We start from the raw sequence: 18615 nt of genomic DNA on the forward strand, positions 1-18615 counted from the left end.
AAATTATAATTCAAATAAGGTGACAATATTTTTTTGAATGAAATCCTGGACGTAAAAATTTATGGGCACATTTCACAAATTTCATTTCGTCAAATTTTTTAGTTGAAATATATTTAAAAAGTATTGGTAATCAAAACATTTTTAAAAAATTGGGACAAAGCACCTAAAACCGAGACATATTGCTTTTAAAAAAAGCCGAGACGCAAGGCGGAAAATCGGGACAGTCCCGGCCAATCCAATCCAATTCAATCCAAATAAATTCAATAAAATGCATTAAAAAACGACAGAAAATTATGTTTAAGTAGCATTTTACCTTAAGAGCCGTCTATTAATTACGTGATGCTTCATCTTTTTTTTTCAACCCCCTTTGGGTATTTTTAGCACCTACAAAAAAATATAAAATCTTTTGAGATTTTTTTTTAATCCAGGTGAAACATAATTAAACGAGATATCTTTCTACCATCCCTTTCCCACCTGTGATATTTGGTAAAACCGACAACCCCCCACCCCTGTCAATCCTGACGTAATTGACTCTTTAAAGCGAATTGCATAAACTTGCCAATAACTGACTGAATCAATAAGAATTGAGGTTTACCCATTTAGGTAAAATTTTCAACATTCTATTTCAAAAATAAAATTTTATAGTTCACTAAAAACGAATGCGTTATTCTATTAACCCTTCTTTGCATGGTTTTTCAGTCATAATATTTAGTCAACAAAAAAGGTACTCAAAACTCTGGTACCGTAAATTTGTTGTTGCTGGCTACATTGCTCCAACAGAATGCTATTGTCAAAAAATAGGTAATTTCACTGTTAATTACCAGGCCTAGAACTTGTCATTTCGCTGTTTGTTGTGATTAGAAGAAAGGAGCGAATTTTTATTTTGTTATAAGGAAGCAAACGGAGATATAAAATACAGTAATAGTGAAAATGAGGGGGAAAAGGTTAGTTTTCATGTTTTTGTTGTTTTATGTACAATTTATATCAAAACACTGTGAATAAAGTTCTCAAAACTATGTGGTGGAAATTTACATCACTATGCAGTAGTTTCACTTGTAATGAATGGCCAACATTTTTTTGTAAATGTTTTTTTTTTTTTTGAATAAAAGAGATATTGAAGATCTTAGTAAATTACAAGGCGGTTGGCTCTCGGAAAATGACCTCGTTGACCAAGATTCCGATGATGAAAACCCCGATTCTGATGAAGTTATAAGAATGCTGCAGGATGATAACGACGATGATGATGATAATTGGTGGATTATATTAATGTGGACGAAACTGCTGACATTGTATATCGAGAACCTTTTCACCCATTAACATCATCCAATTTGCAATCTTCATCCAGGTTTCAATTTGACAAAAGAAGCTTGATTTGAAAAAAAAGGAATCTGGTGCTGTCATACACCATAATTATTCATACATAAAATTACTTTATTGGGGGGTTCTACTGCTTCAGGTGGTCTATCACACCTAGAAACTCCATATCAATGTTTTAACCATTAATCACTGAAGTTTTTATCAAAACATTAGTGGAGGAGACAAATTTTTAAATAACAATTAAAACAGAAAATTCCCAGTACATCTATAACATTTACAGATTATGATTTGTATAAGTTCTTTGGTATATTATTGTACATGTCAGTAATCAAAATTCCTAGCATAAGATCATATTGGTCGCCAAAGTTCGTACGATATACATATGAGAGGAGTAGATCTCATGTATATTTTTTTGGGCAGAAATCATATAACAATGAGGTCTAAAAAGTGGTATTTGCGTTTTTGTCATCTATTTTATCTAGCTATTTAATCTCTTGGAGTGTTTATAAAAAAATGCTCAAGGAAGAGGTTGGGCTCGCCCGTAGGTAAGCGGTTAAGAGCGACGGGACCTGAATCAGAGGTCCCTGGTTCGATACCCACTTCGAGCAGCCTGTTGTCAGGCAGCAGTGACAACGATTTTCACTTAAAAATATAGATAGCAATATATTTCCAAGTGAAAATAGCCCTTGCCCGGCATTGCTGCACTAATAAAAAGTCAGCCCTATTAGATTAAATCTAATAACAAAAAATCATCAAATATGGATGGATTAACCATCGGGTTACCATCTAAAAAATACGAAGAAAAGAGAAGTTTCAGCCCAACAGCTCATAGGACATAAGGTTCTGATTGCTGTTAAAATATAAAAAAAAGAAAGAAAGAGGCGAACGTGAAAATATTCTGCTGAAACAATGGGCCAGTAAATGTGGGGTCAATTCGTGCTTAAATAAAAATATTAATAGTTTTTTAAAATTATTATGAAGAATAAAGAAGATTGAGTAAACAATATTTTTTATTTATTTAGTTTTGAGCTAAATATGTGGCAATGCATGATGCTGTAAATTTCCATCATATTGTTTTTTACATAATACATACTTCTATTTACATTAGGATTTTTTTAAATATTTAATCTAGATCATTAATTATTTTATTACCCCTGATTTATTTTATTAAAATAGAAAATATCATGGAAAGAAGGGTTAATATTCCAATGCCAAGCAAACTTATAGTATTTGTAAATGTGTAAATTTTCACACTTCTTATTCCATATATCCGAAACAGCTGAACTTTCCCTTACCAGAGGTTCATCATCACACTATACATGTTTATCATGCCATTCAAATCGTTTTATCTGTTCTCCCGAAAACAGACGGAAGTACTGTTTATATACACATTCTAGTTTGCTATTAATGTGCTAAAATCATTTTGATTTTTTTGCATATGAAGTAAAATATATACAATGTGAATTAAGAATTATATAGTTGACATTTTGCCCACATATACATACTTTTTACTTTACGATTTGGTGTTAAACGATTTAGTGTGACTTGAAACGTAAAGGAAGCATTAAATTAGCAACTCGCATTTTTGGGCGAAAACGCAAATTTGTCCTTTGAAACTAGATGTGGTATTTTGCCTTAAGGCGAGTTGCATAAATTCCCTGATAAGTGTGAAATCTTGTCATCATTTCTTGCTATAAGGGGCGAATTTTTCTAGTTTCTTAAATCACTGACAAACTGCCAAAAAGCTAAAGTTTCAACCCATTTTCACTAATTCTAAATAAATAGCTCGGCCGATCGTCGCGAAAATTTAAAACTTTCTTTTAAATTTTTGAAATAGGTGCAGCTGATTTTGAGAAAACATCGACGAAAGGTCACACAAAAACACGTTCACACACATTTCTCTCAACTTTTTGGTCTCAACGGATTCAGAATTACTTGAAATGTCGAGAAAACAAAAAATTAGCATGTGGGATTTTCTGTCGAGGGCATAATCTTATTCGGGGAGATAATAAATGATCATAAATGATAGTATTAGAGAAATCCCGATTACAAAAATGTTTCAGATGAAAATGAGTCAACCGTTGGTAAGGAGAAGGTTTATCACAACCGCTGATACTAATTCTGATTGCTGTTTAAAAAAACTGTTTACATATTACTTGACATTAGGTGCGTTATCGTACCCATCTGCTAATCAACGTGTTTTCACAGTAGCCGTATGGCTATTTTCGAACCCCTGATAAAAGCATATAATGCTATCAATGTACATCCTGAAAAGAAGTGATAAACGCTCACAAAAATAATTTTATAATATCAAAATCCGTGCTATCGCTGTTGCAAGTTCCTTTATCTGGGAAACAAAACATTAAGCTCTGTCATGTGTCGATTGTGAATGTGGATGTAGAACCTCTTTTCTCAACAAATATGTTTTTATATTTGTTATGTATAGTTTGTAACAAAAATATATAATATAAACTTCTTCTTCCGGAACTTAGTAAAGCACGACACTACTGAGAACTACTGGTAATTGGTAATTCTTCACGTATATTTGCCCATAGGTAAATCCGCACTTTTACTTATACGTATTGCAATGCAATGCAAAGCAAATACAATCAACTGTTAGATACCGAATATGTACTGAGTTTTATAGGAATTCCTGATATAAATCTAGTGTAGGTCTAAAGTTCGGACGATAGGCGAGTTCGAAAAACCCGTCTGATTCCGGCCCGGAAAAAATATTTCGACCGACCCTGAGAAACAAAAACGGGCCCGGATAAATTTCTATATAGAGAATGGTGTAGCACTATTTTATTTAGTGGATTGTATATATATATATAATATGAAATGTGTATGTTTTCTCCATATAATCCGACTCGCTATTAATTTTATCTTTTCTAGAAGTTGCAACATTCTTGCAAACATACATAAGAACTGTTTAGATCTATAAAATATAAATGATAAAATTTGCTGTATTCATAATAATCTATTTAAAGTATATTTCAATTAAGGGGGTTCGTTTTTTTTACAAAAAATGCAAGGTATTTGTTTTTGTTTTTCTAGAAATGTATTTATCATAGAGACATGCGTTTTTTTAAAACAAAAATCACAAAATCATAGAATATTACGAAATTATCTTCTTTTTTTGCCGTCATTTTTTAACCAGGGGGCGCCAAAGTCGGTCTTGCAAAATCGATCTCTTTTGCGGTGCCACAGATAAATCCGTTGCGCATTTTAAAAAAAAGTGTTAAAAAAGGCCTTGTTATTGGGGCGAAAAGCTTCGCAAATTTTTTTTTTTGCGTTATGTTATCAAGTTGTTTGAGGTAGGGGGGACTAGGTATTGCAGTGGCGAACAAATTAAAAAAAATGCAAGTCGATCCGACTTGTAGTTTTTTTTAAATTTGTGGCACCGCATTGAAAAAGGTCATTTTGAGAAAAACGTATTAAAAGTTTTTAATATAATGAACGAAATACACCATTTAATTTAATGTACTAAATACACCATGGTGTTCAAAGATGTCATCATTATAAAGGTCATGTGCATGAGGTATTATAATAAAAAAGAGAGCAGGTGGCATACAATAGCTCGCGGAGCGATGAAAAAAACGGTTTCATACATATAGATATATATATATCTATAACTTCGTCAAAAAAATAGATATTGAGATAATTTTTTTTAAAAATTATTCTAAGGTTTTTAGCTTTCATAATATCAAAAAATTTCCAAATCGAAAAAAGATAAATAAAAACCGAACAACCCCCTTAATCATTGATCAATTTTTATTGATTATTTTTACTCCTCGAGTGTTTAATAAGGGTACGGCAAGTTCCACCAATTTGCATCAATTTGGTGGGGCTTCAAAAAATCGCTTTTTTCGAGAAATTTTTAGAGAAGGAAATAAATATTTAATTGAAACGAAACCTTCAGGTTTGATTGTTATATATTTCAATATTCTTCTCAAATTTTTTCATTAAAATATATGTCATGATAAGCCGGGTACAAGCATTTTGCCGATGCGCCACGAGCGTGCAGGTGTCTTTTGGCGGGGAATATGCAGGTCACAATTTCCATCCAAAATAAAAAAAAATCAAAACAAATATATATTTTCAATAGTATAGATCTTAGTTGAGCCTAAAAAATCCAGAAAAAATTGAGAAATTCACCAATTTTTCGCAGCTTGAAAAAATATCATGTTTTTTGATACAAAATTTCAATTTAGATTGTTTATAAAGTGACTTAATTATAATTATTTAAGTTTGTTTAGATTCAACTAGAATAGAATTTAATCCTGAATACAATGAATTTTGTCTCGTGTCGATAGGACGCTTAGTTTTTTCTCTATCTTTCCCGCCAATTAGGAAGAATCGAAAAAATTAAAAACCGAGAAATCGTGCGTCGAAGTTTTCGTATACATGCTTTATGCTTGCTCACTATTTCTTCTGTAATTCCGAAAATAATTTGAATTTGTTTTTGAAATTTTAGGCATATATTCTTGGCTAGTTTTGAAAGACATTTTTGCAAAAAATATCAATTTTTTAAAGCCTCTAAAGCAGGCTCTCCCCTTAAGGCACAATGCCATCCACCACCATATTTTATTGAGTACATGTATGACATATATGTACATTTTCAGATGCACTATGGGATCCTCCTCGGATATATCCAGTAGAGGAAGAATTAACTTTAGAACCAGATGAAGATTTAACATTGCATTGCGAGGGCAATAAACCTGTACAATGGATAATTCCTTCTTTGCCTAGTCATGTAAGTTTTACAGGTGAAAATTTAAATTTTTGCTCACACGCGTATACCTGTTTTTTCAATTTTGGTCTTAAACGATTCAGATTGACGTGCAATGCAAAAATCTCTATTTAGATAACTTATTATTCACCAATCAATTAACAACTATATCTTACATTAGACGACAATATTTGTATTCTTGTTACACACGTTATTTTGCATTAACGTTTTCCTGATCAAAACTTTTCTATACCATTGTAGGTCACTCGTGAAGAAACCAGCACAATAAATATGAAGTCCACAAATTCCACTCCGGACAAAGACTATCCTTATGGAATCGAATTAAATATAATAAGAGTCTCACATACCGATGTTGGGTTTTACATATGTGTCTTCAACGATTCATATCCTTTGTATAATGAGGGAGCAGCTGATGAATTAATAGAAATCGGAGCAGCTTCTTCAATTTATATTTATGTCAAAGGTAATTTGCTTGAAAAATATATAAGCATGTTTAATTTTTTTTTGTAATTGTTTAAACAGCAATCAGAACTCCTATATGATTTATTAACTGTTGGTTAAGGCTTATGACTACTTATTTCATGAGAGGCAATCCCTCGATTTACCATAATCTTATGTGTGGATTTATTATATATTATCTCTTACGTCTAATAGTTAACATGTGATTGGATGTTGCAGTTATGTCCACGAAGGACGATTTCCACTTGGAATTATATTGTGATCTATAACCCCAAGTGGAAATTTGACATCAAAGCTGCCTGATGTCAGGCTACGGCGGTAGCGGGAATCGAACCAGCGAACCTGGGACTAGTTGCTGCTAGCCCACGCTCTAATCGAAATCAAACTATTTTATTTATCTATTTACATAATATAGATAATTCAAATCAGGGCGGGATTTTTTTAGCCAGGATTTGATAAACCAGATTAGCTCTATCATAGAAATATATTTGAATTTTAAAAAATATTTTGTGTGCGCCTTGGTGTAGGTCCTTAGCCCTGGGCTAGCACATACTAGTCCCAGGTTTAATCTCAAACTAGGTCAAGCTCGTTATCAGACAGCATGATCAAATTTCCACTTGAACTTACAGATCTCATATATAATCTCGGGTGAAAATCACCTCTTGCGGGCATAGCTACTATATCACAATTAGTAAGGCAATGCTTTCTTTTATATCCTGTATCAACTAATTTAAATTTCTTATGATCTCATATTTCTTATGAGTTATGGTTTTTTAGAGTTCGTATCATTAAATTAAAAAAAAAACTATATTTCTAAAATTCAATAATAATGGCAAATTTTCCAATTGTTGATATTTTTTAAATGTCTGCGCAATGTAATTTTATTGATCGTGTCTATTTAATTTCAGACACAGAACATTTGTATGTGCCATTAGATTACGTCATATCAGCTAATCAACTGGACGAAGTTACAATCCCCTGCAGACCTAGCTTTCTTGATGTAGAAGTAACGCTCTATAAAGATGAGGAGAAGGTTAGTTATTCGATCATATAATCAATATATATATATATATATATATATATATATATATATATATAAAACAATGTAAATATAATGTAAAAAATAAAGCACTTCAATGTCTCATCACTCTCATCCTTAACGTTGAAATTCAATTAAAAGTTATGTGTTTCCTTACACCTCTCGTTCATTATTTATCGTTTTTAATTCAATATTCATACATTAGGTTCTACATTTTGTTTTTTGCGATGTATATCAATAGACTAATACTATATCATATTTACTGTGGTTAAAATATATTCAAGATTACTTTCAGTTTAAATTATTTTTTACACTATTTATATTTATATTATTCGGTTATGGGCAAAATGGGTCATGACAATATTCTGCATGCATTGCATATGATTTTCAAAATCTTGGTGTATTACTATAATGATATGTGTTGTTTTCTGGGCATATACATACTCACTGAGTTCTTAGTATACAACTGTACTTTAATTATAGTATATAACTTTTATTTTATGGCAAATATGCACATTCAGAAATTATTTATATGACGCTGTAATCTTATTTAAATGTTCTTTCCCCGACTAAACTATATTAGCTACATTTTTTGTGCTAACATTTGTGTTTTGGCTGTGATAACCAGGTGCACATGAAAATACATAATTATCATTTTATCCGTAGAAACTATATTAAATTTCAACGTGCTGCAATAAAATTTATACTGGAATTATCAATCTTTTTAAGTATGAAATTTTAAACTATTTTACATGGATTTGATTTTGTTGCATATGTATTGTTATTTGACAAATTTTTAATTATAAATTAACTGAATTATTAAATATAAATCACAAAATTTTTAAATCTTTAACTTGAAGATACATATTAAGAAAGTATTCAGAATTTAGTATACTTACTAGTAAACAATATAGTTTAATATTGTTTATGAGTATTATAAATAGCAATTAAAATAATACAATTTTATATGCTATTATGATAAAATTAAAGTAGAACTAATAATTTATGAAAAAAATGTATAAATTAGACTTAAGTGGGCGTCGTTTTAAAAGGCTACCGATTATTTTATTTTTATATTTGATACATTGAGAAGTGGTCTTAATGACTTATTTGGATCTTCAATTCTTGATCTATGAGTACTGCTCCTGTCTTTTATTAATTAATCTACTTAAGGTATTTTCAAATCCTCATGGTTTGTGAACGACATCGACATTTTCTGAAAAGCGACTAAACCGATTTCAAAATATTTTCAAATTGAAAAGCTATTTGATGTAACTCGATAAGGATAGCATTTACCAGTTTTGCCTGAAGAAGCAAAGTGTAAAACTTTTCGTTCACGTTTTGATTAAAAATCTTATTCAAAATCGACAAATCGATTTTAAAAATTCAAGAGCTGTTGAGGAATAGTTTTTGGCGAAAATCGTCAGAGCCGTTCAAATACACCAGCTCTCAACTTTTTGGTAGTTAGTACCGAGTAAGGGAGCAAGGCTTCACTTTCTTTGTCAAGAGCCTTTACAATTTGTTTCATAATTCTAAGTTTAAAACGAAGTGGCAGGAGACTTATAGGACCTCGGTTTTTGTACCTACCCTACCGTCAACTCCTCACATTCTTTTTGAGACCAATTACGCTACTTGTATCGACTATTCCCTTACCTTGATTGCGCAATTGCATTTTAAAGTAGTTGTGAAAAGCTGTCTTTACTCGATATATTTTTTGTGGATTATGCGCACAAGTCTCAGATCCAAAGCTATAACGAAAATAGCATATACAACTCTTAGCTTTTTGTTAAACTGCGATAATCGTAATCGAAATTACTATTAGGGTAGTTCTTCAATACTCAGAAAACAAGAGCTGTTTTCCCCTGCGCAATAAGCATTTTTGTCAATTTAATATCGGATTATATGATTTTATGTTTTTTCATGTGTACAGAATTTTTCATGGATTATCTTTTATATTCACCATTATGCTGTATTTTCCAATTGAACTTCACATAGGTTTCTTGTTTACTATAATGATTAACCCTCCGTCGGTCGGATATTTTTTCACCTTCGAACGGTCGGAAAGGTCTGGCTGGACCACCATTCATTTTACATGCATTTATATGGGATAAACGAGTTTTTGGTATCTTATATGTTAACGATTATTAGTAGTAAATATTTATAGTTTTGATTTTTTTATTTCTTACCGTCTTTTGCATGTGTTGAGCTTGCTGATAATAAAAATATTTCATATTATATTATATGAAAAAAAATCAAGAAATATAAAAAAATCGTCGCTTTTTTGTTAATTTTTCTGTTTTATATCAATGAAAAACAATATTTATTTTTTTTCGGCGCCTTTGAAATGAATGTGAAATTCAAATGAAAAAGAAATGAGGTGCGTCGCCTTTGAAATGAGCTGTAAAACTCAAAGTGAAAATATAATTTCACTACAGGTTTGCCAAAAAACAATTTCGAACGCAGTACTGGAAGAAAAGTTGTTGATAATGTGTGCACTACTCATCCGATTTTCAGTATTTGAGATTACCAATAAGATTGGTAGGTTTTCAAGAAACTCTCGTCATGAAAATACTAACATTCATGTTACAATACATAGCAAATAATATATACAACGCAGTTTGAATAGAAAATACCGTGAAAAAAGACAAAATACTGGTTTACATATATAAAAAAGCGTATATTTCATACAAAATATATGGGTGGTCTAGACCAGGGGTCGGCAAGCTTTTAACTGTGGTGTGCCGAGCCACTCTACCAATATGATTCAGGGTGCCGCCTGAATTCTGAAATATATAACCAGGTTCTGGGGGAGAAGAATTATAACCAAATTTATCTTTTAAACATTTTTATTAACTAGTGGGGTGCATGGCATCGTGCCTTAATTCAAATTGCTAGAACTTCCCATACTGAAATTAAAAATCATGGTACTGAACCCAAAAAAATTACACAAAATATGTACACAGTATTAAAATCTCTATAAAATATCTGATAATTTGATGTACATAAGTCCAATGGGTGTAAAAATACTACAATGTTTATAAAAATACTACAATGGGTGTAAAATTACTACAATGTTTGTAAACAATACTACAACGGGTGTAAAAATACTACAATGGGTGTAAAATTACTACAATGTTTGCAAAAATACTACAATGGGAGTAAAATTACTACAATGTTTGTAAACAATACTACAATGGGTGTAAAATTACTACAATGGGTCTAAAAATACTACAATGGGTGTAAAATTACTACAATTTTTGTAAAAATACTACAATGGGAGTAAAATTACTACAATGTTTGTAAACAATACTACAATGGGTGTAAAATTACTACAATGGGTGTAAAAATACTACAATGGGTGTAAAATTACTACAATGTTTGTAAACAATACTACAATGGGTATAAAATTACTACAATGGGTGTAAAAATACTACAATGGGTGTAAAATTACTACAATGGGAGTAAAATTACTACAATGGGAGTAAAATTACTACAATGTTTGTAAACAAAATTACTACAATGGGTGTAAAAATACTACAATGGGTGTAAAATTACTACAATATTTGCAAAAATACTACAATGGGAGTAAAATTACTACAATGTTTGTAAACAATACTACAATGGGTGTAAAATTACTACAATGGGTGTAAAAATACTACAATGAGTGTAAAATTACTACAATGTTTGTAAAAATACTACAATGGGAGTAGAATTACTACAATGTTTGTAAACAATACTACAATGGGTGTAAAATTACTACAATGGGTGTAAAATTACTACAATGTTTGTAAACAATACTACAATGGGTGTAAAATTACTACAATGGGTGTAAAAATACTACAATGGGTGTAAAATTACTACAATGGGAGTAAAATTACTACAATGGGAGTAAAATTACTACAATGTTTGTAAACAATATCACAATGGGTGTAAAATTACTACAATGGGAGTAAAATTACTACAATCTTTGTAAACAATATTACAATGGGTGTAACAATACTACAATGGGTGTAAAATTACTACAATGTTTGTAAACAATACTACAATGGGTGTAAAATTACTACAATTTTTGTAAAAATACTACAATGGGTGTAAAATTACTACAATTTTTGTAAAAATACTGCCATGGGTGTAAAATTACTACAATGTTTGTAAACAATACTACAATGGGTGTAAAAATACTACAATGGGTGTAAAATTGATATGTGGAATCAAAAGGTGAAAGGATAACGCATGCAATTTTCTTTAAACAATTAAATATTTCCGACAATGTCATCCAACAATTTAATTTTCCATGGAGTCGTCTTCCTGATTTTTTCGTAATTCCTTAAATTTTGTTTTCCATAATTCTAAAGATATTAGTTCCATAATTTCCATTTCAAAATCATCAACATTCATCCACTCAAAAATTGAAAAATCAAACGGTATTATTGATGGATCTATGAAATGTGGTTTTATGAGGAAGGAAAATTTAGGCACATAAGCTTTAAAGTCTTTGCATCTGGAAAATTCATCTTTAAGTGCTTCAATGTAGATTGAATTACATTAGCGAGCTACATTAGATAAGTAATTATATTTCAACATTTTTGCTTATTTAAAAATCACTTCGTCTCGATATATTTGCGATTGCCCTGATTATTTTGTAGAGTGCCATGCAGAACGCCGTCGCGTGCCAAGCCTGGCACGCGTGCCGTAGGTTGCCGATGCCTGGTCTAGACAGACCTTTCCGACCGTTCGAAGTATAAAAAAGTTAATATCCTTATAATTATCCTTCTGTACATTTTTTTGTCCCGATTTTTTCATTGATCGACAGCTAATGAAATTTTAGGAAAAGTCAAGAAATTTCAAGTCGATAGGATTACTAGAAGTATTTTTTTTTAATTGAAGTCGAAAAAAGTCTGGCCAGACCACGCCGACCGACGGAGGGTTAAAGTAAATTTCTGTAGCTCTACGATCTTCAACGTGAATTTTGATCAAAATGCTATGATGTTATGAGATTGCATACACAGCAATATATGTAGAATTATCTAAATATTAGGCCGAAACTCGATCAGGGTATAATTATCACGTACTTTTTTATCAACACAAAATCTTAATGCAGCATTCATGTAAAATATGTGCAATTCTATTTTCAAATATTTAACAGTATTATGAATTAGAAACTATATCATTTATTTGTTTTTTAATCTTTTGAGATCGAAAACAATATTTATTATCATGTGTACCATTTATTTATAAATATAGATGTCAATAACAAATAGTGTGTCATTCAATGCGCGATATGGATTCGTTATTCATGGAGTGGACATCGATGATAGCAGTTCGCCACTTGCATGCAGTTTCCAATGGAACGATTCTCAACAAAACCAAACGATATTCTTGATGGTTAATCGTAGGTGTCACTATCATAGCATTAGCATGAAAAATATCCATCATATACATTGGAAAAGCATAAGAAGTATATTCTGATATTTAAAAATTATTAATATTTTGAATCAAGAATCAAAATCGATATTAGTTACATTTTATTTTATCTTCATGTAATGTATTTGATTTTATTCTTATGTTTTTTCCAATGATGCTCTAAGAAGTATATTTAATTTTTAATAACAATCTAAAAAGTATATTTTACATAAATAATAAGTAGCCTTATCTTGCGAACAATTGTAGTGATAAATAAATGAAAAATTCATTTTACACACAGCATGCTAATGCCATTTTGCTTATCCGGTATGCAACCAATCCAAATCTAATGTTAGTTGAAGTGAATTTCAGATGATCGAAGCAGTTTGTATCCAGATCGCTGAATTATAATATCGGAGCTTCATAAATATAATTTTTGAACTGTTTCAGATCGATGGAACATTTGATCCTAAAACTGGAATTTCCTTTTATGCAAATGATATAACCGACTCCGGAATGTATGAATGCATATTTCAAAACAAGAAAACAGATTATAACGAATCAACAATCATTAACTTGTTCGTGAATTGTGAGTTGAATAAATCTTCGAAATAAATACATTGTATATCTTTTGGGTGTTGGTTGCAATTGCTGTATTCCTAATTTGCTAATCATTTCGAATGATTTATTGTTTTAGTGTAAAATTATGAACTTATATATACATCACCAGCTTCATTGTGTTTTATGTGCTATAGTATGTGTATTTAATTAATCTGTTACTGAAGCATGATTGTAAACAATTTATATTTCAAATTTACGTTGTGGGCTGAAATTATACACATTTCTGGCGTATACAGTGAAGAGCAGAAATGATGTTTCTTATCTCCTAGCACTGACGTTAAGTTTAAACATTTATACATACGCGTATTGAACTTGTGCACTCGTATATATATATATATATATATATATATATATATATATATATATGCAGTCAAACCTCCCATAACTCGTTACTATGGGAACACGATTTTCATACTGTGCGGACCTGAAATTGCGAAAGCCCTCAGACGGTTTTTGTTCATAACAGTTCGCATTAGTTCCCTCCGCGCCTCCTAAAAATGACTATTTTGTTACTAACAAACACCAGGGTCGTCAGTAATCGACCATAAAGTTTTGGATTGTAAGCGTTGATTTTATTTACTACTAGCTGACCCAACAGACGTTGTCCTGTACCCATGCCTAAAAACTTCAATTTTTTTTAAAAACCTATACTGGTATTTACCGTTTAGTTTAAAATAATCATTAATGTTTTTACTCTACAGTCTATACAGAAATGTATGTAAAATTTCTACACTTAAATTTCACTTATACAGTAAAAACCAAATCAGCTACATCACAACATATAACATATGTTAAAATTAGTTAATAAACATACAAATATCGAAATATGTTCATTAAGATTGTATATAAGTAATATTATACGACATTTTTTAGAACAAATTTATTTTTAATATATCAATTAACGGGATATCCAATATTCTTTGTCTGACCTGTAGGTGTATAAATAAATAAATTGTTTGTACTTCTCACTCTCGAGTAAGTCACATATAGTTAATAGTATATTAGGCGATGATTGGCGTATAATAAATGAATAAATAAATAAATAAGTAAATATATAAATAAAATAAGTCCACTGCCTGCCCTTGTGACTGCCTGCCCTTGTGAATTTATATGGGTTTTTTAGATAAATATCGAACAGTGTGACTTATTGCTCAAACCTAACCGTACTTTGCATTTGAACAATTGAATATTCACACAAATTCCATATTACAGGCTAAACCGTAATAGAAACGAAAAGATTCTATTAAGTATGTTCATATGATTTTCTCGAGATTTTCCAGTTTTTCTTGAATTTTACTACTGCAACTCGCCTGTAGGCCACACCGTTAGGAATTCGAAGTTGCGATATATAGGAAAAGATCTAAGAATTTTGAGACCTTTCTAACGATGTATAATACTGTATGTTTTCTTTAGAGAAATATCGAATGGCGTGAACTGTGAACTATCGAATTCACATAAATTTCTCCTATACAATCCAAACCGTAAAAGATACGAAAAAACTTTGTTCGGACGAAAGATGCAGATTAAAATTACGAATAAAATGCTATATGAAACGTTAAGTGATTCTACGTTTCAGTTAGAAAACGTTTCTATGTGGAAAAGAAAAGCGCTGTTTTTAGGGTTTTCCCGGCAATTATTCGATTTTTTCTCGCCGTAAGAACCATCCTTGGACTTCAACGAACATTTTAAAAAAAGAATTTGCCAAATTGGTCCAGGCGTTGTTGAGTTATGCGCTTATATTTATATTTATATTTATATTTATATTTATATTTATATTTATATTTATATTTATATTTATATTTATATTTATATTTATATTTATATTTATATTTATGCGCCAACACATTTTGCGATTCATTTTTATATATAAGATAGCATACTCAAAATTGATTTCCATAAGTCAATAAAGGTTCAATTGTGATCTTATAAAGACTTATGGATCTGTAGAGCGTTATCATGCTTTTTATAAAAATATGTATAAATAAAAGATTTGAACGAATATCGGAATGAAAATTCAAGTGAACAAGAATTCTTGTTGACATTGCTCATCACGTTTATATGGATAATACATCCTAATTGTTTTTTAAATTATCACCAATAATATACATTCTCTAATAAATTCTGCAAACGCACTGTCCATATTTTCAATGACAAACATAAATCTGTTATTCATCATACATCACACTATGTTGCATTTTAAAATCTGATGTCCTCGATATACTTTTTAAATATATTCTCTATAGATATAAATAATAATATAGTCAACTTTTCATCTTAAATCATCTTATATCATATTTTTATCGCAGGGTATTGGAACCTACTTCACTACTCCTAAATGTAGTTATTTCTAATTTTTACTACTAATTGTAATTATTTCTAATTTTCACTACTAAATGTAATTATTTCTAATTTTTATTACTAAATGTAATTATAGCTATATATTTTATTTTGGTTTGGGCTAGCAACTGAACTCTGGGGATCGGCTCTCAATCCAACTCTTGCACTGTACCAACTAACTTTCATGGGCCTATTCTCGGTTATACAACTTACCATAAGGCCACACTAGGTTCAAAATAATTGCTGATACATTATAAAAACAAGAGTAGGCTCATTATTGTATCTGTGTACTGACATCTACTCTCCATTAACTATGTTACTATTCACTAACCATAACTGCCTCTAAAGTTTGTTTTCGATGTTTTACTATTCTATATAAGGTCATAAGCTCTACTTCTGTTTTCTGAAGTACCCTCCTTATCCGTGTTAGCGTCGTAACATTCCTCAATGTGTAGCCATTTAGTTAAATGCTTAAGATGATTTGCTTTTTACTGTCAATTAGAGCCGTAAAAAGTTTAGAAGATCGGATTAAAACAGTCTTTAAATTATTTAATAATTCATTTATAAATTAAATCATTGACTATTAACTGATATTACCTAACAAAACAAATTTTAAGATTGACTGATTGGATTTGAACGAATTTGATATGCGACACTTGAATTGATTCTTATTATTGAACTCAATAATAATTATAAAAAACATCAAAAATTGAGTCTTCTGTTAAAAACTTGAATCTATACCCAAAATAAATATATGTATATAAAATATTATGATTTCTAGAGCTTTTTTTAAATTGTATGCCTATATATATTTTTGTAGTGCTTATGAAAATTGACCATCAACGACTATTTCATTTCTTCTGGAAAATGTTAAAAGACTTTTATACTTTTACTAAAATCGCAGTTAGATTCATTGCATTTCCATGTACGCTATTAATCAAGCTATATTATTCACAGCATTTATGTAGTCCTAATAAATGTGTTTGTTGTATATATTTGCTTACATATATGTGTATAAATATTGTAATTATATTACAATATTAATAATTGAAGATAATCATATAATAATTTACACGTTAAACTCTAGCACGTACAGAATCAGTGGCCAAACCAGTGGTGACCCAAGAAGGGTCCAATTCGGGGCATGCTATAGAAGGAACAAGCCTGGTTCTCCAATGTCGGGTTAACCTCACAGTGCTTGGTGTTTTATTTAAATTAACTTGGACTACTCCCAACATAACAACTGTGAGTACATTATTTTAGTATTCTTGTCCATATGAGTATCATATTTATTACTATTTTTTATTCTTGTAAAAATAAACAGCAATCAGAATAAGCAGTATCCTCCTATGTTACTATGATAAAACACACGTTCTCACTAATGATAGTCAGTCACTCCACTACTAATGATCTACTAATCAATTTTCCCTAACTTCTTTTTAATCATCTTTTACTTGGAATTTTAATAGTTGTTCAGCTAGACTAAACTAAAAGCCTCGTTGTTTTAAATATCCTGTTATTTGAAAAGTAATATTTAATTAACTAAAATTATATTAACAAAACAGTGTTAATATATTTTAGACTGAGAGGACAACACAATCCGAGACTAAACAACATAAAATCAACAATGTTCTTCATGGAGAATCAACTTTGACAGTTTCTAATGTAACTACGTACGATGAAGGCTATTATAAATGCACTGTTTCCGACAACTCTGGGAATATGAATCACGCTGAAAAGTTTGTGAAGTTTCTTTAAAAAACTTATATTGTAACTATTTTTTGTGAATTAGTGGTGTATTGTAGCACTATAGCTTGACGCGAATTGCTGAGACCTCATAGTTTTTGATTGAATATTATGTACACTAATCAGTGAATATATTTTCTCGGGAATCATGGCTAAGATTTTTTCAATTAAGTAAATTCCCTTAGATCAACGTAGATTTTTTGTATAAAATAAATAAAGGGAAAAAGATTGAAAAATATTAAATACAGCAAAACCTATACCTATTCGAAAATTTCAAAATGTATTTTTATGCATAATTTGACCTAATTCTAAAATTTGTTTATTTAATGAGTTTATATATTTATCTTTATAAAACAGTAATTTACAGCAATTTGGCTTAAAGCACAATACCATACATCATTAGTTCTTAATTAACAGTTCACGAATGATAAATGTTAATTATTTCGATACTATCTAATATTATTTATAACTTTAATAAAGTATTTGTCAATTGCGATTAGGGCTATAATGATATCGAACAATTTGCAGCTTCTTCATTCAGTGTTATGATTTTACATTAGTTATAATTGTTTAAAAATATGTTTCTATGTGTTTTTTTAGGTTTATTACAGTATTCAAACCAAACACGTCATTTATAAATTTGACAGAACCGACTGGGAGGAAACAGATCGAAGCAAAAGTTGGTGACCCATACATCCAGTGGAATATTAAAATTAAGGCTTTTCCTACGCCCAAATTAATATGGTAAATAGTATTTATATATTTATTTCTGAAGATATTATTTTATGAGATCAAATGGAAAAAGTATGTGTGTGATATGTATTTGAGCCGATTGCTTATTCATTTTCTATTCATAAATCAGGTATGATCCAAAGGGCCGCGAAATAGAAGCGAGTTGGGGCAAACCAAACACTCATTACCAGATCCGCAATACTCAAAC

The 18615-nt window shown here is 30.3% G+C and overlaps 1 protein-coding gene and 1 pseudogene across 1 annotated transcript in view; one reads left to right on the forward strand and one right to left on the reverse strand.

The window, feature by feature from the left end:
• LOC113384875 (vascular endothelial growth factor receptor kdr-like) overlaps positions 1-18615 on the forward strand; it is a gene marked incomplete in the record, with an annotated part of 110647 nt that overhangs the window by 33518 nt on the left and 58514 nt on the right. The window contains 7 exon segments of the mRNA XM_026622642.1: positions 5943-6073; positions 6311-6533; positions 7438-7562; positions 13422-13560; positions 17017-17174; positions 17511-17668; positions 18276-18413. Coding sequence (XP_026478427.1) covers positions 5943-6073; positions 6311-6533; positions 7438-7562; positions 13422-13560; positions 17017-17174; positions 17511-17668; positions 18276-18413 — 1072 coding nt within the window.
• LOC113384748 overlaps positions 18512-18615 on the reverse strand; it is a 22649-nt pseudogene continuing 22545 nt past the window's right edge.

The sequence above is a fragment of the Ctenocephalides felis genome, unplaced genomic scaffold (genome assembly GCF_003426905.1).
Source record: "Ctenocephalides felis isolate EL2017-DRISC unplaced genomic scaffold, ASM342690v1 CF-g0.4_SCAFFOLD_03571, whole genome shotgun sequence".
Taxonomy (NCBI): domain Eukaryota; kingdom Metazoa; phylum Arthropoda; class Insecta; order Siphonaptera; family Pulicidae; genus Ctenocephalides; species Ctenocephalides felis.